Below are 21835 nucleotides of genomic sequence, written 5' to 3' on the forward strand. Positions count from 1 at the left end.
TTGCAAAAAGCACTTGAAAATGATTCTCTCCGAAGAACACCTCATATCCTAACAAACCCCCTAACATCTACCATGCACCTCTTCTTACTCTATGACCTACTATCTTTATGACATACCGTCATTTCCAGACTATTAGGCACACCCGAATATAGGCACACGCACCCGGTAAATTTAAAAAGAAAGATAATTGTACATATATAGGTCACACTTCTCTATAAGCCTCAGGAGTCCACATTGTAACATGGGATATTTTTTTTTACTTTTAATTAAATAAACGAACAGTGCCTGTAACACGGCTGGTTACACATGAGCTCTTTCCTGTTTCTGCACCCCGACCACAGTTGGAATGCACAGGGGAGACTTAGTGATCTGCTCCAGGGGTGAAGCTAACATTAGCTCTCTTCACTTTGTGCTTGTCCAGAGCAGAGGTAAAAACAGAAACAAGGAAGTTGTGGTCTTTATTATCAGACACTCCGATCACAACAACAGAACATAAACATAGTTTTAAGGAAGGAAGTGAAAGAAAGTCAACTACTTGTCACTGTGACACAGCACACTACCAAATGTGACCTCTGCTTTTAACCCATCACCAACGTGAACAGTGGGCAGCTTTAAGCGCCCAGGGAGCAGTGTGTGGGGACGGTGCCTTGCTCAGAGCACCTCAGTGGTAACTTTGCAGCTGGTAGACTCAAACCTGAACCCAAGTCCGCTTCCTTAACCATCAAACCACCACTGCCCCTGTATAACCAACTGACGCTTCAACATGACAGGGCTCAAACTGCTCTCAACTTTAGCTACCGTTCTCTCTCTCTCTCTACCCCACTCACATATACGCACACAGCCATTCACAGACAGACATACGCTACTAGTATAACACACACAGTAGCCTACCAGAAAAGTCATTGATCGCTAGCGGTACGAACTTCGTTAGCCTGTATAAATCCATAAATTAGCCGCATCATTGTTTAAGGCGCAGGGTTCGAAGCGTGTGGAAAAAAAGCATGAATTTACGGTGCCGTATTCTTATGATATTACTATTCTTCTTGCTCTATGACCTACTATGACTATAACGGTACTTTTACTATGTATTATCATTTATTATTATTTATGTATTTTTGTATTTTGCATGTTTACAGTGGCTTAATTATTGATTGACTGACTCAAATTGTAAGTCACTTTCGATAAAAGTGTCTGATAAATGTATTGTGATGTAATGTAAAGTGGAGTACTGCTAAAATCATAATGTACCTGTGTATCTGGTCCTTTAATGGATTTGGTCAGGTCTTTCACAAAAGTCTTCATTTTTATAAAGTCATCTTCAGTTACACTGCCTGATCCATCCAAAAGATATGCAATATCTGCTTCGGCTCGGCAGACTGTTAAAACCAGGAATAAAAAAAAATTGTGAAATAAAATATGACCCAAAACAATTTGACATTTGAACGCATATTCATTATTGAGCAAAAATGCTCTTGACAATGAAATTCATTTAGTATCTTATCAGAATTATGTTTACATATTGACATGGATGTTTGCAACGTTTACCAGGAATGGACGAAGGCACGGGGGGTTGATTCCTATTAGAGCGGTCAATCTGAATGCAGGCACCATTCAACATGGTGATACTTTTGCAATCCTTTGGGATGGTTGGTCCACACACCTGAAGGAAAGCACTCAATCAGAAACAATGCTTATGGTGAGTGTGGTTGTTTTGCAGAAGATACAGAATGAAGCAGTGCAGGAATAAGGCAGTATAACAACAATTAAAGAGGAAAATCAGTTCAATTAACCCTTTCATGCATGGCGCTCACTACAGTGGACAGCTATTAAAATGTCATTTTCTATGACAAGAATAGGTTTTGATGGCAGTGTTGCATATGTAAGTTTCTACAGTGGACGCCTGAGAATCCACTGTAATCCACTTTTATCTATTTTGTATCTGTACAAACCACTGTATGAATTGCTGCCACCTAGTGGCTTGAGGCTTTTTATCATTCAAGCATTACAGCAGTGGAACAAATGTATTTTTAGGTTAAAATACAAAACAAAATCTTAATCTTAAAATCTTACTTTGACACGAAAAATAGTCCCATAGTCAACTACCTTCAGTGAACCCTAGTGAAGCATAATTATTATAACTATTTATATATATGGAAATATGTAAAGCATGCTGCACTCCCGTATCTCTCTTTCAGTGTGTGAACTGCACTATCTGTACCTCACACCCACCACCAAGTATGAGTTGAACAGGAAACAAACAAACCGGAAAGATAAAGAGATAAAGATGACACATTCGTTACCATAGTGTTATCTTTCGAAGGGTCACTTGTCATTGTCAAACCTAGGGACATGTTGACTGCAAACTCAGGCTCTATTTAAAAAACAAAATTACATATATTAATATAATTAATTTTCTCTATTATGAAAAATAAAATAGAGCGGAACCTCAGTTGTCGAACGCCTCCCATTTTTTTTATTAACAATTTTTAATTTACGAACAACATTTTTAACGAAATACTGCCCCAACTGTACCATAATTCGGTTGCCGAACAAGCTAACGATACCACAACTGGTGTCTGATTTTGTTATATAATAGTTATACTATTTCTTCTATTATTTCATTTCACAAATCACCATGGGTAAAGAAAGGTAGTGAGAACAACAATACAAGTGACGAGAGATTGTGTTCGTGTTACCGATCCGGCTTTACGGTACGGCTTAGCAAAGTCGTCGATTTGTACCATCATTAAGAACAAGGAAGCAACAAAAGAAGCTAAGGTTGTCAACGGAGTGACTGTGATCACCAAGCAAAGATCTCAGACAGTACAAAAAGTGGGAAAGTTGCTTGTGATTTGGATCCACAAAAAGCAGTCGGGCTGCGACAATATTTCGGAGACGATCATTTTTGAGAAAGCAAAGCGAACCCTTACACAAAATACTGTTGAAAATGTTTGAATAAGCAGTCATCTGGGGGGGGGGGGGTCCAGGAATGGACCTTTAAGTTAATTTTAAGTTTGAAAACCGAGGTTCCACTGTACTGTTAAACTTTTTTTTTTTTTTTTTACTGGCAAATATTTAGGAGTGTAGAGAGTGTTCTACCATGAAGTTGCATTAGTCGGCAGGAGAGATCAGAGCACCGATATACTTGTCCTCTTCTTACTGGTGAATACTGTTCTAACGGGGCACTGACGAGCAAGCTGGAGAGATATAAAGCAGTCCACATGTGATGAAACTTTTTTTTTTTATTCTTCAATGTGAATTTAGAAGGGGTGTTAGATATGTATCAGACTTACTCTGACTTCCTTTGAACCACCTGGTATCCAAACCCTGCGGCAGAATTCCTAAAGGACTTCCACGGCTTGGGATCGATGTTGAAGGAAAATCCTGCAGTAAGTGCTTTAGGGACACAGAAGGACTGCATCAGAAAATCAATCTTCTTTGATAAATGACATCAAATGATGACAAATGACGAAATTCACCCTGTTTCTGGCATGATTACTGCGTGTTATACTAGTGCTAATATGTGCTAATGTTAGCTTTACCCCCGGAGCAGATCACTAAGTCTCCCCTGTTCATTCCAACTACGGTCGGGACGCCGAAGCAGGAAAGAGCTAACGTGTTACGGAAACTGTTTGTAAAAAAAAAAAGTATTTATTTGATTAAAATCTTTCTGTGTAAATATCCCATGTCACAACGTGGACACCTGCGGCTTATAGAGAAGAGCAGCCAATATATATTTTCTTTTTAAATTTCGTGGATGCAGCTCATATTCAGGTGCGCTCAATAGTCTGGAAATTACGGTATATACCAGGCGTGGGCAAACTTTTTGATTCGCGGGCCACAGGTGGCCCTAAAATTGAACAGGGGGGCCGGGTCAGGAGCAGAAAGATAGATAGATTACATGTAAAACTCATGAATAAAGGATAATTAGCTAAAATGCTTTTATCATTTTCTACGCCATCTATTGGGGAAACATGGGTATTGCAGGGAAAAGGCAGAAGTCTTATGATATTATAAATTATATAATTTGGAAAACGTTTGGCGGGCCGGATTAAAAAGATGAACGGGCCGCATCCGGCCCGAGGCCCTTAGTTTGCCCATGCCTGGTATATACAGTATATGTAGTGAAGAAACAGACATTTGTCCTTGTGGATAAATGTATTATTTTATTCATTAAGTTTACAAAAGAATTCACGAAGGAGGCTGAAAAACAACTGTATTATTTCAATAACACATAATCTATTCATGCACTGCCTATGGTGCTTGGTCCCCCTATTCAGGCCACCTAGTGGTGGTTTTTTTTCTGACTGGTAATTGAGACACAACTGTGTCATATTACTGGCTTTATTTCCCCCCTGTGTTGGACAATATCATTAAAACATTTATTCACTTTTTTTTATCTACATGGTCTGACATAAATCAAAATATGTTGATGTATATGTAAATATACTGTATGTTAATCTAAATGTCTTCTGATGTCAGAACTTGGTCATTTTGGACTTTTCAATGCATTTCAGTGGGTCAGATATCATCCGTTAGAAATGTGCGGTTACAACACGTCAGATGAGTCCCCGGAACGGGCAAAGCCGGCTCGGGTACATTATTACTTTAATCCTGAAATGTATTTAAATGCCTAGAAAACTTGACCTAAAACGACAACAAAAAAAAATGTTTCTTACCTGATAAAAAGACTGTGGTTTTTATTATCCAGTCCATAGTAACACTTGCGTGTTAAAAAGAATCAAACATTTAGTGTGTTTTCTAGATCCCTAGATGTGAAGAAGTTGTAAAAGAAGCAACTTCTGTCCAAGAGGAAGAAGTAAAGAGTTATATGTGGAAGTTCAAACAGAAACAATTAAAGGAAGTGGTGTGGGAGGGTTTAAAACAGTTGGCCTTCCATACGTACACTTACTGTTTACACTAATTACAATGTAACATCTTTTTTTTTTTTTCATTAATAACAACATGTTTTCATCGGCTTTTTCCTGTATATTTTGTCAAAAAAATACATTTTTTTGAGCATTTTTCAATTATTATTATTATTATTATATATTATTATTATATATATTTTAAACAGAGCTGCATGCTCATCACTCCAACAGTTGTGAGCATCCAATGACAATGGTTCTTCCTGTCTACAAGATGAAAATGTCTCCTGGGACAAGCAGGGGTTGTACAATCCAAACCCAGACGGTATAAAAATAAAATGTCTCATTTCTTCTTTAAGATCACTTCCTTTGTGCTCATCACTTCCTATGTGCTCACTCGACTCAACGTCAACGCTATTCTTTTACTACTCCTGATGAGTACGCTTACAATCAACAAAACCGTGATTATAGAAACAAAAATCTCTAGAGGAATGGAAAAGGCCTTCAAAACATGTCAGGTTGAATTTAGTGGACATTTCTGCCATACTGTTAAGTGCCGTCAAACGTATTTTTTTAATTGTCCAAACTCTGCTGCTGGTTTCTGCCTACAGGTCTAGAACAGGAAATTGACATGTGCTATTGTTACCACCTCTCAAAACCAAGCCGTGTGACCACCTTCCTCTCCAAATTTCACCGTTTCTCATGAAGTGATAAAGCATGTGTTGTTATGTAACACCCCCCCCCCCCCAAAAGGTTTTGAAGCTACGCTACTAGGTTCGCGTGTGGCCTTTGACTAGTACACTGTTTCGCCCTTCACTCTAAAGGTCAAGAAATTGACAAGGGTCAAGAAAAGGTTAAGAATTAGTACCCCATGTTTCTCTGGGTTGTATTTCTACAGGCTGGATGGCAATGCTGTGAGATGTCTGCCCTCCCCTGTCTGTGTCCGTGTGTGTGCCTGTCCAGGAAGTAGTTTGCTTTGCAGAAGCTTTAACAAAATTCGACTCTTGTATAAAATCTCAAGTAATCTACTGGGTTTTCAACAACAGGGCAAGTGTGCAGCAACAGAAACACCTTTTTTTTGTGTGTGTGTGTGTAAGTAACTCACACAGATGTTGCTGGGTTGTTCATTTCTTCAAAGAGGGCAAACTAAGGCCCGTTCAGCTTTTTAATCCGGCCCGCCAAACCTTTCCAAATTATAGAATATATTTATATTATCATTATACTTCTGCCTTTTCCCTGCAACACCCATGTTTCCTGACATGGAAAATGATAAAAAGCATTTTGGCCCTTAGATAAAATGATAAAAAGCATTTTGGCCCTTATGCATGACTGTTTCATTAGGTTGAGAACAGCTGCACTTAAAAAAAAATGACACGTTCTAATGTTCTTCCATTTATTTTCAATCTTTCATTCTGGAAGCGTAGCTCATCAAAGTTCTTTTAGCTGATCTGTATCTGACCACACTTCCTGTACGTTACATCAAAGGTGGAGAAAGAAGGCATGCCACACTAATCAAACCCACCATGCATACCTCAAAAATGAAGGCATCAAACCCACCATGCATACCTCAAAAACTTTAGCCCAGCTCCAGTGCCCTCTCCTGGTCAGAAAGAATTCAAACAACTTCCACGCCCAGATCTAAATAGATCATTCAGAGTGTCCAACGCTGTTAACCCCAAATCTAATGTTTTCGTTCTGTGGAAGGAGGCCAGAGAACAGCCAACCTGCTACATAAAAGGTCAGAAAATGCTCATTTCTGACGTGTCAGTGTTGGTTCTGCTTCAACTTCCCTGAAAGCAAAAAAATGTCAAAAAAGAAACGGGAAACGTGTATTACACACGCACATGCAAGTGGTTTCCCATTCATTTCAGTCAGCACCAAAGACATTTAAGCACCCCATAAAACCACACATTTAACAAAGATAATATTTGGATTTGACATGCACCTGCTGGATATTAAACTGAATTATAATAATACCAGTCACTATTCAAGTACATTAATGTAGCAAACTGAGTTCTCTTCAGAGTTGGTTACTCGCTTTGTTCGCTGGACACTGAAGCTACTCTTTGCCCTTTCAGTGACTGCTCACTCCCAGCTACTCCCGGCCCTAGCCTATCTGAATGTCACAGACCAGCTCTGGTTGCATCCTGTTCTATTTATAGCAGAACAGCTGAAATGTGAGGGGTCACAATAGGAGGATAAATACACGGGTCAGCAGTCTGCAGGGGTGTCGCAGACGAAAGCCAGATCTCCGTCCCTCTCACAGCTCTCCTCTGAACTCAAAGGTAAAAGCCAAACATCGCAATATTATATCAAGCCGTGCCTGCATCGCTTTCGTTTTCTGTATTTTCTCTAGTCGTACTTGACGGTGGGTTGGAAGTGCTAGCTTTATCTACATTTTTAAAATGAGGGGTAAAAAAAAAAAACCCAAATGTATTTCATTGGAAATGTATTGAGACATATGCTCGTCTTTTAACACAGCTAGATGCCGTATATATTTCTATAGGTCTTTTTAGCTTTTAGGGTTTTTCCAAATGACCTCGAATTGCACCACACGCACAAGCTGCCCTAATGACATTAATAGCATTACCAATGGCTACTGGTGTCAGCAATTTGGTGTGTGAGATCAGCTCTGAACAAAGCCGCTTTAGATTATTTCTTAAGTTACGCCCCCGGGCTTCACGTACCACGGCAGAACTGGTTATAAAGCCCATGCTCTGGTGGTTGCTACATTTTTTTTCCACAAACTGTTGTGTCAACACCGAATCTTGCATCCATCCAGCAATTATGCAAGTTTCAAACTGTATCGTCAGCAGTGACTCACCAAATCGCCCTTAAAAGAGCCCATGATCTCTGACAGAATGTGAGGTGTGAGGCAGCGACATTTTTATTTTATTCAATGTCTTTTAGCTCAGGCAGGCTACTGTCACTCTCTGGTCCTACGTACCAAGTATATTTAGTTTTGCCTTTTGATAATGAACGAAACCACCAGGGAACTAAGTAGAGTAAATACGAACATGTGGGGGTTGGTGGGTGGTGTAACAAAGGTCAAGGATAAGAGGCTTGAAAATAGAAAAGGTCAGTGACATGCTTGTCATAATTTTCCACGAGTCATAAGATTGTGGAGAGGACACGTCAGGAGAAGGGAGTAGAGGGCTCTCTGACACCGGATCCCCTTGTGTTGTCACGCGTTATGCAGACAAACTAGTGTGTAACCACAGCACATACTGTAACATGCTTTGATACCGGGCTATAGAGAGACAGTAAAATGTCAACTGTAAAAAGGATACTGGTCTTACAACACATTTGCATCATTGTCACCCTGGAAAGGGGAACACAAAAAAAAAAACAAACACAAAAAAAAACAAAAACGTGTTCACTTTGATAACACTCTTTGAATCTATTCTTTGGATGCATTGCCATCTCCTTGCTCTCTGACCTGTTGAAGTGTGGTCAGTGACATTCATTTAAGAAACAAACAAACAAAACAACAACACAAAAAAGGTCATCCTCAACGCTGTCCACACAGATCACAGGCCATTACTTTATTTGGACGCAACCGTTGTTGCTGCACTAGCAGCTAATGTAATCATTCAGAATTGCATTCTATTGTACGCTCAAGGGCAGGTCTACAGTATTTCAGCACTTCCTTCTACATGATTACAAACCTTAACCTTTTAGCCAGGAATCGACTGAACTTTTAGCCTTCTCTTTCTTTCTCTGCCTTATGTTGTTCTTGCTTCGACTTTATTCTTCTCACCTCCAGAGCCAAGATGCCTCATGCATATCCCTTCCTGACTCCTGAGCAGAAGAAGGAGCTCAGTGATATTGCCCAGAGGATCGTTGCTACCGGCAAGGGAATCCTTGCTGCCGATGAGTCCACTGGTAAAGATTGACAGAAGAATGGTTATGAGCTAAGCACAAGTTAGCACAGTACAGAAGTACAGTGTTCCCTCGCTATATCGCGGTTCTCCTTTCAAAATGTCGCGAGTTTCGGGATATAAAAACATAAACCTGACCTAAAAAAACCAGTAGAAATATAGCAAAAATAAACTAAAAGCCATGAGCATGCTCTTCTGTTCCTCACGCTGATTGGCTCTTGCATCTCTCATAGTACGTATTGTACGGTGTTGTAAGGTTTGTGCTCTTGTGTTTGGTGAACGTTGACCCTAATTTAACGCCCTACGATGCTTCTTAGGTTTCTGTTACGAAACCTAAGAAGTAATGTATTTTACATTGTTTTTCATGGCGGTGTATTTCATTTATTTACATAATATGTATGTCTTATTATATTTCCGTTCTACCCCTCTACTGTGCATATAATTGTGTGGGAAATGGTAATACAGTCTAGGGAGGTTTAATAACAGTGTGGGGGGAGGTTCATGCAGGCTAAATATATACGTAAATAATATTATGAACTATCTTGCCGCGGATTCTCCCTTTTCGCGGTGGGTCTTGGAACACAACTACCGCGATAGGAAAGGGATCACTGTAATCCTTAAGACTTCCGGAAAATCTCTTCAGAATGTTAAAAAGTCATAAATATAAGAAAAGTATGTTTTTTTTTCTACTTAAGTTATAATAAGGTATGTAGCCATTCAGGTAGTGGCTGTTCTAAAAAGTTCTTAAATGTCCCATCAGTTATCCATACAAAAGCGTTGACAGCAATTTACAAAAATCTACACTGGACCTTGGAGAATAATCAATAAATAAAATAATGGCAGGATACATTTTCCCGGGCTCTAGATATTGCCATTCACATTTCTCAGCAATAAAACAAGCAAATAAGCAAGACATTCTTTAGTGCACGGTGTCTCGTGCATACAGGTCAAGACATCACTTTCCTTTTTTTCATTACTGATTTGGCGTTGGTGTTCAGTTATCCAGTCAATTTAAATCTCAGAAACATCTTCAGCTGGTGAAAAGCTTGTTCCATTTCCCAAACTTTTTTGCCTGCACACGCCCTTCTATATAACAACTGCACCCCCAAAGTGACAGTTTGCCCACCCTGCACTAAACCATTAACATTAAGCAGCACAGTTTAAGCTGTTCTCAGCTTCCCTATGTCTCATTCACCTTCAGGCAGTGTAGCCAAGCGCTTCCAGAGCATCAATGCTGAGAACACGGAGGAGAACAGGAGGTTGTACCGCCAGCTTCTCTTCACCGCTGATGACCGCGTCAAGCCCTGCATCGGTGGAGTGATTCTCTTCCATGAGACCATGTACCAAAAGACTGATGATGGCAAACTCTTCACCCAGTTCTTGAAGGACAGAGGCATGGTGGTAGGAATCAAGGTCGACAAAGGTGTTGTTCCTCTGGCTGGAACCAATGGCGAGACCACCACACAGGGTGAGTGGTCAAGCGGCATGAAAATAAAAAATCCTGATGTTTGGCATCTCTGTCCTAAAATTATGACTTTTCTGTAGGCCTTGATGGACTTTATGAACGTTGTGCCCAGTACAAGAAGGACGGTGCTGACTTTGCCAAATGGCGCTGTGTTCTGAAGATCACTCCAACAACTCCCTCAAGACTGGCCATCATCGAGAATGCCAACGTTCTAGCTCGCTATGCTAGCATCTGCCAGATGGTAATCCAAATCTTAAACGTTGTCTAGATATTTTGTTACAAAGCCATAGGGTTATATGTCAGTGCTGTATTAATGTCTCGCTCGTCGGTCCTATTAGCCACAAGCTTTAATAAATGTTCCTGATTATCTGTATATTTCTTAACAAAGTTAATGCACATACTTTCCGCTTTTCTCAGCACGGCATTGTGCCCATTGTTGAGCCTGAGATTCTTCCTGACGGTGACCATGACCTGAAGCGTTGCCAGTATGTCACTGAGAAGGTCCTAGCTGCTGTCTACAAGGCCTTGTCTGATCACCATGTCTACCTGGAAGGTACCCTGCTCAAGCCCAACATGGTTACTGCTGGACACTCCTGCTCACACAAGTACAGCAGCCAGGAAATCGCCATGGCAACTGTCACTGCCCTGCGCCGCACTGTGCCCCCTGCTGTTCCCGGTGAGCTCGACGCTGCACATATTTCCCTAAACTTGCACTTGCAATGATTGTGTTATATAGTTTCGTGAAAAAACATTTCATTAAATACAAAGCATATTTAACTCTTGTCTATGAAGATTCTCAGTCATCCAGGTCATGGTCAAGTTAAAAAAAAAGTTCTGTTAGGCAACTGGTCGTGAATTTTCTAAAAGAAGACGTTTCACCTCTAATCCAAGAGGCTTCTTCAGTTCTGATATTAAACTCTTATTGGCTTGCTACAAAACAAAATATATATTGCACAATTGTAGTGGATTCCTATAGAAACTGAGCGCCTAAGTGCTGTGCCGCTGTATTGGAGGAAGTAGCACAATTCCAAAGGCCCAAAACATATTAGAATATTATATCAAATTATTCTTGTAGTGGGTCGTGCATCACATAATGCATTCTGCACAGTATGTAGAAATATATTCATGTTCTTGAGTGTGTTACATATTGGCCCATTGTCATGTTCTTCCATTCCAATATTTTGTACAATTGGTAAAATACCCTTCGGTTGCTCAAACTAAATGTTCAATCCTCTTCCCCTACCAAGGCATCACCTTCCTGTCTGGTGGCCAGAGTGAGGAGGAAGCCTCTGTCAACCTGAACTCCATGAACCAGTGCCCTTTGCACAGGCCCTGGGCCCTGACCTTCTCATATGGCCGAGCCCTCCAGGCCTCTGCTCTTAAAGCCTGGGGTGGCAAGAAAGAAAACGGAAAAGCATGCCAGGAGGAGTTCATCAAGAGAGCACTGGTAAAAATAGGATCACAAATATATTTGAAAAGCTTCTGCATTGTTCCTATGGCATTGTTCCGTAAATAATACTGTTATCTTCTGCCACCTACAGGCTAACAACCAGGCCTGCCAGGGTAAATATGTTTCCTCTGGAGCCAGTGCTGCTGGTGGAGAGTCTCTGTTTGTTGAAAACCACGCCTATTGAGCACAGACAACCATATTTCCTTCACTTGCTTCCTTCAAATATGATCAGCATGGAACATGTCATCTTTGCCACAGTCTCTATAATCATCACGCTGCAACTGAAAAATGACATGTTGACAAAATGTCCACAGGAGCTAAAGCTGTGTCTTTCTTTTGGGCTATTGCTTGGATTAGGAGACTCTGGAAAAATGTTCTGCCTCCATTCCCATACCCTTTTGGTAAACACGTTTGGGTGAAGAGTCCCGCAATGTTTTTACACAATTTGTACTATTCTTTTCTCGGTCGACTTTCATCAAGTGTAGTATGCAATTTATACTAATACTATGAAATAAAGCCTTTACCCTCATATGTTGTCCTTTAGATTTGTATTAATCATACAATGAATTATAAACTGAAAATCACAGGATCAGAAACAACTAAAACAATTAAAATATTTTAGGTACTTAGCACAGGTATTCGAACATTTTTTAATTTACCTGCATCTACATTGTTGTTATTGTTTTAGGCCCCTATTGTTGCATTAAAAAAAGAGAAAAATCCATTATTGTTATTTGTTGTAAAGGTAAAGACACCTTCAAAAGACAAGGACCCTCGATTGTCTGATGAGCAAAAAACAAACAAAAAACAATATTAAAAGTACATACATACATTACAAAGTAAAAAACAAATGAATTATCAAGGAATAATATCCTGCTGACCATAATGTTCAAACGATTTCTATGATATTAAGAAACACGTTTAATATAATTTAACCTAGTGAAAGTGTTGATGTTACAAATACATTACGACATGTGCAAACCAATAAATACTGTAACCAATAATAAATACATTTCTTGCATTTAATTTCAGTGTTTTTGTTCATCCTTTTTTGCCAGTGCATTTTCGACGTCATCAGTTGAGCGTGACGTAGGGCTTTGTAAATACTGTATTCACTAGCTTCTGCTCACCTGAGTTCGCCATCTTGTGGAAAACGCTGTTTTGACTTTCGTTTGGATTTTTTTAACCAATATTTGTCGTGCTAGCAGGGGCTAACTACAGGCGCCACGAATTTCCCAAATTTAATATTCCTCGCATTAGCGGAAGTTCGCTACAACAATGCAGTTGCGGCAAGGGGTTGTTTGTTATTAAGGTTTTTAACAAGGGGGCGGAAATGAACGAAACAAAGGAGGGAAGCACACAACCTGTAGACCGACAGCCCCATGTGGGGACTTGCACCACCGGAATATGGAAACCAAACCATAAAAAATAGGTAAGTACACAATGGAATTTTGTTTCAGTTAACGCAGATAACTATGTTTTTTCCCGCTTTTAATTTTTTCTCAGTAGCGGGTTCGTTTACAGTGTAGCAAAGTAAAATACTTGAGTCAAAATATATTTAATTAAAAAAAATAAACTATTCCCGAAACTACTTACAGAATTACAAATTACTCACAAAACTACTCAAATATAATAACATGAGTAAATCTAATATGGTACTGTCCACCGAATAACAATGACTGAAAACTAAAATCAGTGAGCTGTGGCCTCCTGAAAAGCTGCCCTTCCCAACTAGCCTGCAGTGAAACACTATCAGACTCAGCACAAAACGTGCAATTGGAATTAGAAAAGGGTTTTTATTTTATGTTTTTGACACCGTAAACAGATGGAACAATGTTTAATATGAAATAAATCACAAAATTAAACAAAAATGTGTGAACCAAGTGCTTTCTGTTGAGCTGACAGACAGTTAAGCCAGTGGAAGGGCCATGTCATTACATTATGTGACACTTTCGCAGTGTTTTATGGGTAATTGGTGGTTATTTTATTTCAATTTTAAATTACAGTATGAGAGAAGACGAGCAACAAAACGTACGTCGGCAAACTGGCCACAGATACCAGTCACAGGCCACAGACTTCAGTCGTCTGTCCTGAGAATTCCCACAACAGCACTCGCACCAACTGACGCACAAACAGGTAACCACATTTCCCTTGAATTTTGAGGGTTGATGTAGTCCATTTTATTCATATTAATTCATAAAAACATTCTACATTCCACCTCATTGTGGCCTGTGAGCAAAAAGGTTTGTCCACCCCTGGCCAATGACTTGAGTTATGTAACAAACTACATACCACTATTCTGATTATTATTATGATTAATTCAAACACACTTATCCCCAATACCACAGTTTTTCTGTGTTTACTCTAAGAAATGCTGAACTTAAGTAGGTAATCAGGATCAATTAGGTATGCCACTCCTAAAAAGTCAGACAACCACACATGCGGAGTAATTAAAACAACTTGTGCTTTAGACAGGCCAATGGTTATGTCTGTTTTTGATGCTAAGAGTATTTATAGTCTGTCTTTAATTAGGGTAATGATCAAGTCTGCTGATAAATGTTTGTTTTTGTCATGTGCTCAGTTACTATGTTTTTATAAACATTAATTGTGTGTCCCCTTTGTAGATGTTCTGCAGTGTCACAATACACTAAGTCCTCACCTGCTAGACATTTTGCCTACAAAAATGGAGTGTATTCAATATTAATTGTATGACATTATTCTGATTAATATATTTTCAATGAAAACCTGGAACCTTTTTAGAACCAAAAAAGCCACGTATTTTAAAACGTATTTCCGTGAGAGCCATACAATAGTAAAGTAAGTCTCTGAAGTAATAATAAAAGATATTAAAGTTATTAAAAAAATTAATTACGTTGTTATACTATCCAATGCATAATACACTTCTTACCATTAATGTGACTTCTGATGCTGCATGGTTTTGATGCAATTGGTTTTTATTTATTATTTATTTCATTATTTGTTTCTTATTGTGTTAAGAAATGCCAGCCAAGATTTATCTGAGAGCCAGATGCAGTCATCAAGAGAGCTATCTCTGGCTCATGAGCCATAGGTTCCTGTAACCAGAAACCAATTACAGGATACTTACTTAGACTTATAAAGTTCATTAACTAAGCCAAACATTCACTTACATTAATCACAGCCATTAAGCATAAACACCTGGTAAATCACTCCTGATGCTTTTTGTTTTTCTAAAATGATTAAAATATATTTATAATAAAAAAATAATACAAATTTAAATGACATCACTTGGATGCTTTGGTAACTGATGCCAACCCATTCAGAAATCAGTCAGAGGTTTTAAATAGGTACAATATGTAAGACAGCACTCCCTATCACCATCGGTAAAACACAAAATGGAAGTACTTTAAATCCATACGCGTTCATGAGATGAAAAACAAAGCCAAGCTTTTTAAACCAGAGCTTCACACAAATGTGAAAAAAATGTGCTAATGTGCTACTGTGTTGCAAAAACATTGTCACTGAAAAGACAATGAACGAAAACCCATTAGTTATGGGTGGTGCTGGTCATGTTGTTGTATCTGCTGTAGTGGTTGTTGTAGCTGTTGTAGTGGTAGTTGTTGTCATTATTGTTGTTGTTGGTGTAGCTGTGGTGGTTGAATTTGCAGGACACATAAAGCTACTGTGTTCATCAGCCCCAGTGGCGACAAAGGGCAGAATACTAAAATTAATTTTTTTGTCAGACGTTAGTTGTCTCATATGTCTGAATATTTCTGCTGTGGCCTATGTATTATTAGGAAAATGACATTCAAATGACACACAGCAGTTTTCTGTATGAAACTACTAATTTAAATACTCTGTGTATGTATTTATTTAAGTCTCTTTGCTGACATGTTGCAGTAGTGATGTACCAATGTCAAACTTGCACTTTTCTTCACAAAGCACTGCTGGAAGTGTGCGTTACAGCATCACAGTTGTTATAAAAGAAACTACCGTTTGTAAAAGACGAGGTGCAATACTTATAATACAATATAAATATATGATATTTGCTCTGAGCTAAGAGCACGATTACGATGAGTTTGGCTAATGAAATGTGGGCTGATAGTCGAATTCAGTTATATAATAGATTGCGAAGAAAAACGGAAACAACGGAAATATCTAGTCTCAGGATTCTTTCCTGGCATCAATTTCTTCTAAGCAACTGAGCTGCGATGTCCACAGGCTCCTCAACAAATGGCCACGCACTGAATATGATTACGTACTGACTCCTTAACTCAGACTTAAAGACCTTAAAACTGCTACGAATCTTCATGGAATGACTCCCATATTAGTAAACAAAAAACTGCTACGACTTTTCATGGAATGACTCCCATATTAGTAAATACTGTATTGGATCCCAAGTAGTGCAGTAAATACACTTTTATTCACACTGACTTTTAACTTGGGATTCGATACCTAGTTTGTTCTCTAGTGGTTCTGCGTCAAGGCCCTTAAAGGTGACGCAGATTAAAGGGTAAAACTATGCACCAAAAACTTAGTGGTAGAATTGGAACAATTGAGCAGAGGTAGGAAAATTATGTGTGTTCTGATTACACTGTCTTTGATGATAGTAGTTCCATGAACTATTTCTACGTTCCATGAACTATTTCTACGATTTACTATTTACACGATTTGAACAGGAAGGTCTTTATTAAGAGTATTTTCCCCAGATGTTTAAATTAAGTTGAATTAAAGTTGATTAAAGTTGCAGTGATATCTAACCAGATATTTATAATTATCCAGAATCATCTCATAGCTAATCTATTTAAAATATAATTTAAAAAGAAAACAATTATATAAAAAAAGCCCATCACCTGATTAAGAGTTAAAGAATGGTTTGATGATGTGTCATGTGATTTTGGTAAAACAGCACTGTAAACCAGATATTGATGTAGTTGATTTGAACAAGAAGGTCTTTATTAAGAGTATTTTCCCCAGATGTTTAAAATAAGTTGAAATTAAAGTTGCAGTGATATCTAACCAGATATTTATCTAATCTAAGCTAATCTATCTAAAATATTATTAAAAATGAAAACAATTATAAAAAAAAAGCCCATCACCTGATTAACAGCCAAAGAATGGTTTGATGATTTGTCATGTGATTTTGGTAAAACAACACTCCCAATGCCATCATTAAAATATAAAATCAAGGACTAATTTTTAAATCAAAATGTGTATGTCAGATAAAGAAAAAAATGGCTATTTAAGCAAAAGCTGCTGAACTGGCTCATTGAAAATTCTACTGAACAACAATGTGCTGGAGCAACATCAACAACGCAGTGATAATGATTGAAAACTCAGTTGTTAAGGCGGATGCTGGGGATGTGGTTGTTGTGGTTGTTGTGGTCATTGTGGTCGTTGTGGTGGTTGCGGTGGTTGTTGTGGTTGATAGGTTAGAGTTCAGAGGTGGTTTTGCTGTGGTGGTTAAATCTGCAGGACACACAAAGCTTAAGTCCGCGTCAGTCCCACTGGAGACAAACGGCACCAAGCCGGTCACGAATCCTTTCATACTCTGTAAGATCCAATCCTGGAATTGAGAAACTCGGGTAAAGGCTTGAGGTAAACCATCAAGGCATGGTGTTGCAATACTTGTGATTCCAGCCAGGATCCACTTATCGTCCTGTTTGCATTGCAGAGGTCCACCACCGTCACCCTGACAAGAGCAGAAAAACAGTTAATTCACATTCATAGTACATTCTTTTTATTTTGTAACATTCATTTGTGAGCTAATAAATGGTATGAGACTGGTATATGACAAAGAAAACTTGACATAAAACAGTATATAAACAGAGCCGTTACCAGACAAATGCCTTTGTCCTTTCCTCCAGCACAGATCATGTTGTCAGTGATGGTGGTCTTAGGTGTTGATTGATAACTGCAACTGCACTTTTTCTTTCCAACAACAGGAATATCGATCTCCTGAAGATTATCAGAAAGTGAAAAATCTGCAGGGAGAAGAAAGCCATGATGTCCAGGTACACCCGATTGACCCTAAAACGTTTTGGCTTGTATGCTTTTACATTTTCATAGCTTTTTCTGTTACGTCAACATTTATTATTATCATCCACCGATTAACTACATTAACGGTAGTTAATCGGTGGATGTTCTTAATTGTAATTGGCATTTCTGACAGTACAATGACCTAGCGCTTTGGCCCAGAGGCAATGTCTCTGTCATTGGTGTGGAACCCCAGGGTTCACCTCCTGCGCAAGTTCGAGGGCGGAGGGCTACCTTCCAGTGGACTCACCACCCGCAGGAATGTTTTGGGGGGTTTGTATGGTGCAGTGTGATTTGGGTGGTGACTGCTGCCCCTACGACCCGGTAACAGATAAGCGGATGAAAATGGATGGATGGATGGATGGATGGACAGTACAATGAGTTTGTAACAGAGCGTAGAGGTCAATACCAACTGTATATGGGCGAGGATGGGGTAGTTGCCAGACCAACACAGGGTATACTGTGTAGTGGTGAACAACCACGCACACTCATATTCCGACCTATGGTCAATTTAGTGTCGGATCAACCTAATCCCCTAATCATTAGGGCCACGCCCATTAGGGCCTGAAGGAAGCCAGAATAGCTGCAGAGAAACAAAGGCACATGCAAACTCCATACAGAAAGATCAACTAGAACCTTGTTCTAGTTCTACCACCGTGTGGCCAGACTAAAAAAAAGTGAAACATTAAAATTCAATGATATTAATGGACTTGCTCTACACTTTATAATTTCATTAAAACACTGTTCATACAGATTTGTTTGATTTAAAAAAATGGTTATTGCAGGTTTAATTCTCACATTTAATGTTAGGCTCGCTCAGTGGTTCTCAAACTATGCTGGTACACGAGTTCTCTCTTGTGGTACGTGGGGAAAATTCATATTTTCACATTTACATTTTCAATTGAATAAATCTGAAACATACCATGCACAATTAATAAAACATTAAAACATAAACATCTTTATAAACATTTGTAAACATCTCTCCTGTGTGGTGGAAGCTAATAGGGAAGGCCTATGCTGCTATAGTGTATATATATAGTATAAAAAGTCGGAGAACCACTGAGCTAGCTCATCCTTTGTGATGCTGGTTGTGTCCCTGAGTGGACAGCTCCTATTGCCTTACACAGGTTACTGTATTTTCCAGACTATAAGTTGCACTTTTCTTCATCCTTTGGCTGGGTTTGCAACTTATACTCAGGTGACCTATATATTAAAATATATAATTTTACGTATTTTTTCACTGACAGCTGCGAAAGGGCACACTAGGCTTGTGTACCAGTATCTGCTACTCCTGTACCACTAAAAATTATCATGTTTGTTATTTTCACACTGACAGAGACTAGAGGGCACTGGTGAGACTCTGGAGTGACTTGTATATGTTTTTTTAATGTAAATTAACAATTGTAGGACGGAATAGTCATTATAAAAAGTCATTATTCTCACCATTGTTGTTGACTTTTCCCCAACCAGTGGCCCAGCAAAGGGTGGATGTGAAAAACTGGCTGTTGGTGGTAGGCAGGCAGATAGGCTGGATATGATTATTGACTACAATAGAGGTTTGCAGCTTTAAAAGGGCAATGTCTTTGTCATGAGTTGTGGCGTTGTACTCAGGGTGGATAATAATCTCCGTAAGGGCTGTTTTCGTCTCAGTGGCACTGACGGCACCATGGGCCAGTCTTCCAAAAATAATATTTATATCAGCAGCCAACCTCCTGCATTTGTAAAAAAAATAAGTAAACAAAGAGATCAGCAGAGACATTATTTAGTGGCAGTTTCTCTTTTTTTTGACATCATTTAAATATATGTCTTCATAACTAAATTATTTTCATGAGAAAAGGGCAGTTAATTGGAGGGCAACTAAACTGTGTTAGTTTTTTTTTTAAATGTAGCATCATTATTATCTGTATACATACATATATATAAATGAAAAACGTAAGAAATGGATAAGAATAAGTCTCAACAAATACGTAAAAATAATTCATCATTGCGATAGTGATTGTGTTATGTCGGTTAGGAATATTTGTGTTACCCTTTGACGCAGTGGGCTGCTGTGAGAGCCCACTCAGTGTTAAGAAGAGTTCCTGCACAGAAATGACGTTTGTCAGCCAACGTTTGAATTGTTCCCTGCCAGGGCCATGCTCCATCAACAGCATTCTCACCACCCACTATCTTTGTATTTAGAGGTGCCGTTCCGCATACTGGAAGAGAACACACCATTATGTCACTTAGGGGTATAACGGTTCTTTTTAACCCTTGTAAGGTCCTTCAATATGTCTTTGTGTATGCGTGTGTGCGTGAGTATGTTCCTGTACTGCATAACTTGTGCCAAGTCTGTTCCTGTACTGCATAACTTGTACCAACTTTTCCTCATATTCATTAATACTCATATTCTGGGACAAGATGAAAATCATTACAAGGACAAATGGTGTGTACAAAAATGCAATGGACCGCACAAGGGTTAAGTCTCTGAATGTTCTGTTGTTGAGGTCAGTTCATCCAAGAAAGTTTAGAAGGGGTCTACCTAGGTTCAGTTGCCTACAGGAAGTGAAGTTATTGTGAAATATCAACAACTCCAGCTTTGTAAATAATTAAATCTTTTGATGGCCGGTGCAGGGGTGTCAAACTCATGTTGGTTCAAGGGCCGAAAACAACCTAATTAGATGTCAGGTTGATCAGTGCAATCACAACATGATTACCTATAAATAACAAAAAGTCCCCTTTGTTTTCATGCAAAAAAGTACGTCAGATAAATCCCAAGAGGGCCAGACATAAACCCCAGGCAGGCAGGTTTTGGCCTGTGGGCTGTATGTTTGATACCCCTAGGCTAGTGGTTCAATATTCTGCAGTTTTTTTTGACTAATCCAAAATATTTGAATTAATAATATGGAACAAGGTCAAGAAGAAGAAGAAAAACATTTTTGATACATTTTCAGTCCCAAGTATGTTACAGTGTAATGTACATACTTCTACCCCGCTACCTTGTTTATACTACTGATATTAGCAAGCTTTTATAGCTTTTATTGTCCCTTTAAATATAAATGCAAATCATCCTTCAATAATTAAATCCGCTTTGTCAAAGAAGAAGAAGTAGAATGTGTGGCAGAACTCACCCTGAGCTTCTGAGCCTATAAGAAAAAAGAAAAGATAATGTTACACAATCCTGTTTGAGCATTGATGTTTATGTGTTTTAATTCAGGATTTGACTCATTTCAAAGTTAAAAGTGGTTGAAACTAAACTTGTCTAAAAATCTGTTAAAATTATTGTAGTGTCACAACAATCAAACATACAGGAAGTAATTTAAGTATTTATTAAAAAAATTCAAAAATAAAATCTTACCTCTACCAAAGAGGACTGTACACAGGCAAAGGATAAGGATGCTGGTTGCCATGTTACTCCGTCACTTGTTGTAAATAGAAGTGCTTGACACACAGTACTGATGTTCCCCATATATATACTCCACAACCACTCCCCATCTATTCAATACATTATATTTCTGTTGATAATCGTTCTAGCAAGACATTGTTTTGTCATACAACATTCTATTCAAACCTGTAGCTTGTGGTTTCTAGTCACTAGACTAGAAACCACATCTATAGGCGTTATAGTCACTGTCTGACCTACCTAGCTATTTGTTCTTGAGAACTATTTTTCTGTATTATAGGATCCTTTAGGTCTGAGGTTATCTCGGAGTGTTTGGTGAAACGAGCATAGAAGATGTTGAGTTGAAGATTTTTCTTTTGGCATAAGACATGACACTTAAATAGGAATAGGAAATAATTCATTCTAAACCCTTGCTTTTGGCAATTATTTTTAGATACTTCAATTGTTATATTTGTTTAACCTCACCTGATCTTAATTTTGCCATATGGACTTATTTCTGTTAAACAGTTATTAACAGTTAATTTACTCAACCTACTTCCATATATGCATGTTTTTGTAGAGAACCTGATCTGTCTGAATTATTGTATGTAGAAAAAACATATTGCAATTGTTAATGTGATATCTAGCTAACATTTACACTGCTGTTCTTGTCATTTTAATGCAATGGTTGTCATTGCCCATTATTAACTATTATTTAATAATTGCTAATAACTGTGTTGGCTGCCTCAGATAATCTGGTTTTATGTGTATATATATATATATATATATATATAT

At 38.5% G+C, this 21835-nt stretch overlaps 3 protein-coding genes across 4 annotated transcripts in view; 1 reads left to right on the forward strand and 2 right to left on the reverse strand.

Moving 5' to 3' along the window:
- LOC103381978 (integrin alpha-M-like) overlaps positions 1–4834 on the reverse strand; it is a 20793-nt gene extending 15959 nt beyond the window's left edge. Inside the window, exons 1-6 of one of the 2 annotated variants that reach the window (XM_008314612.3) lie at positions 4680–4834; positions 3294–3396; positions 3100–3197; positions 2301–2371; positions 1546–1660; positions 1249–1376 (exon numbers count right to left, since the gene is read on the reverse strand). In XM_008314612.3, the coding sequence (XP_008312834.1) occupies positions 1249–1376; positions 1546–1660; positions 2301–2371; positions 3100–3197; positions 3294–3396; positions 4680–4716 (552 nt within the window). In that variant the 5' untranslated portion in view covers positions 4717–4834. Of the gene's footprint in view, positions 1–1248; positions 1377–1545; positions 1661–2300; positions 2372–3099; positions 3198–3293; positions 3397–3542; positions 3596–4679 lie in introns of those variants that run through there. The other variant, XM_025057658.1, reaches the window with a different exon arrangement.
- Positions 4835–7010: 2176 nt separating this feature from the next.
- Positions 7011–12193, forward strand: aldoab (aldolase a, fructose-bisphosphate, b). The gene is made up of 7 exons (XM_008314613.3): positions 7011–7153; positions 8635–8753; positions 9951–10217; positions 10295–10455; positions 10632–10890; positions 11462–11661; positions 11756–12193. Exons 2-7 carry the CDS (start codon positions 8642–8644, stop codon positions 11846–11848), a joined length of 1092 nt encoding a protein of 363 aa, XP_008312835.1. The 5' UTR covers positions 7011–7153; positions 8635–8641; the 3' UTR covers positions 11849–12193.
- Positions 12194–16578: 4385 nt separating this feature from the next.
- LOC103381980 (chymotrypsinogen A-like) lies at positions 16579–21113 on the reverse strand. Its single transcript, XM_008314614.2, has 6 exons — positions 21017–21113; positions 20790–20804; positions 19709–19877; positions 19123–19391; positions 17482–17627; positions 16579–17335 (listed from the first exon to the last, which is right to left on the reverse strand). The coding sequence occupies exons 1-6, from the start codon at positions 21066–21068 to the stop codon at positions 16922–16924; spliced, it is 1065 nt and encodes a 354-aa protein (XP_008312836.1). The 5' UTR covers positions 21069–21113; the 3' UTR covers positions 16579–16921.
- Between the last annotated feature and the right edge of the window lie 722 nt (positions 21114–21835).

The sequence above is a fragment of the Cynoglossus semilaevis genome, chromosome 8, assembly GCF_000523025.1.
Source record: "Cynoglossus semilaevis isolate Cse_v1.0 chromosome 8, Cse_v1.0, whole genome shotgun sequence".
NCBI lineage: Eukaryota > Metazoa > Chordata > Actinopteri > Pleuronectiformes > Cynoglossidae > Cynoglossus > Cynoglossus semilaevis.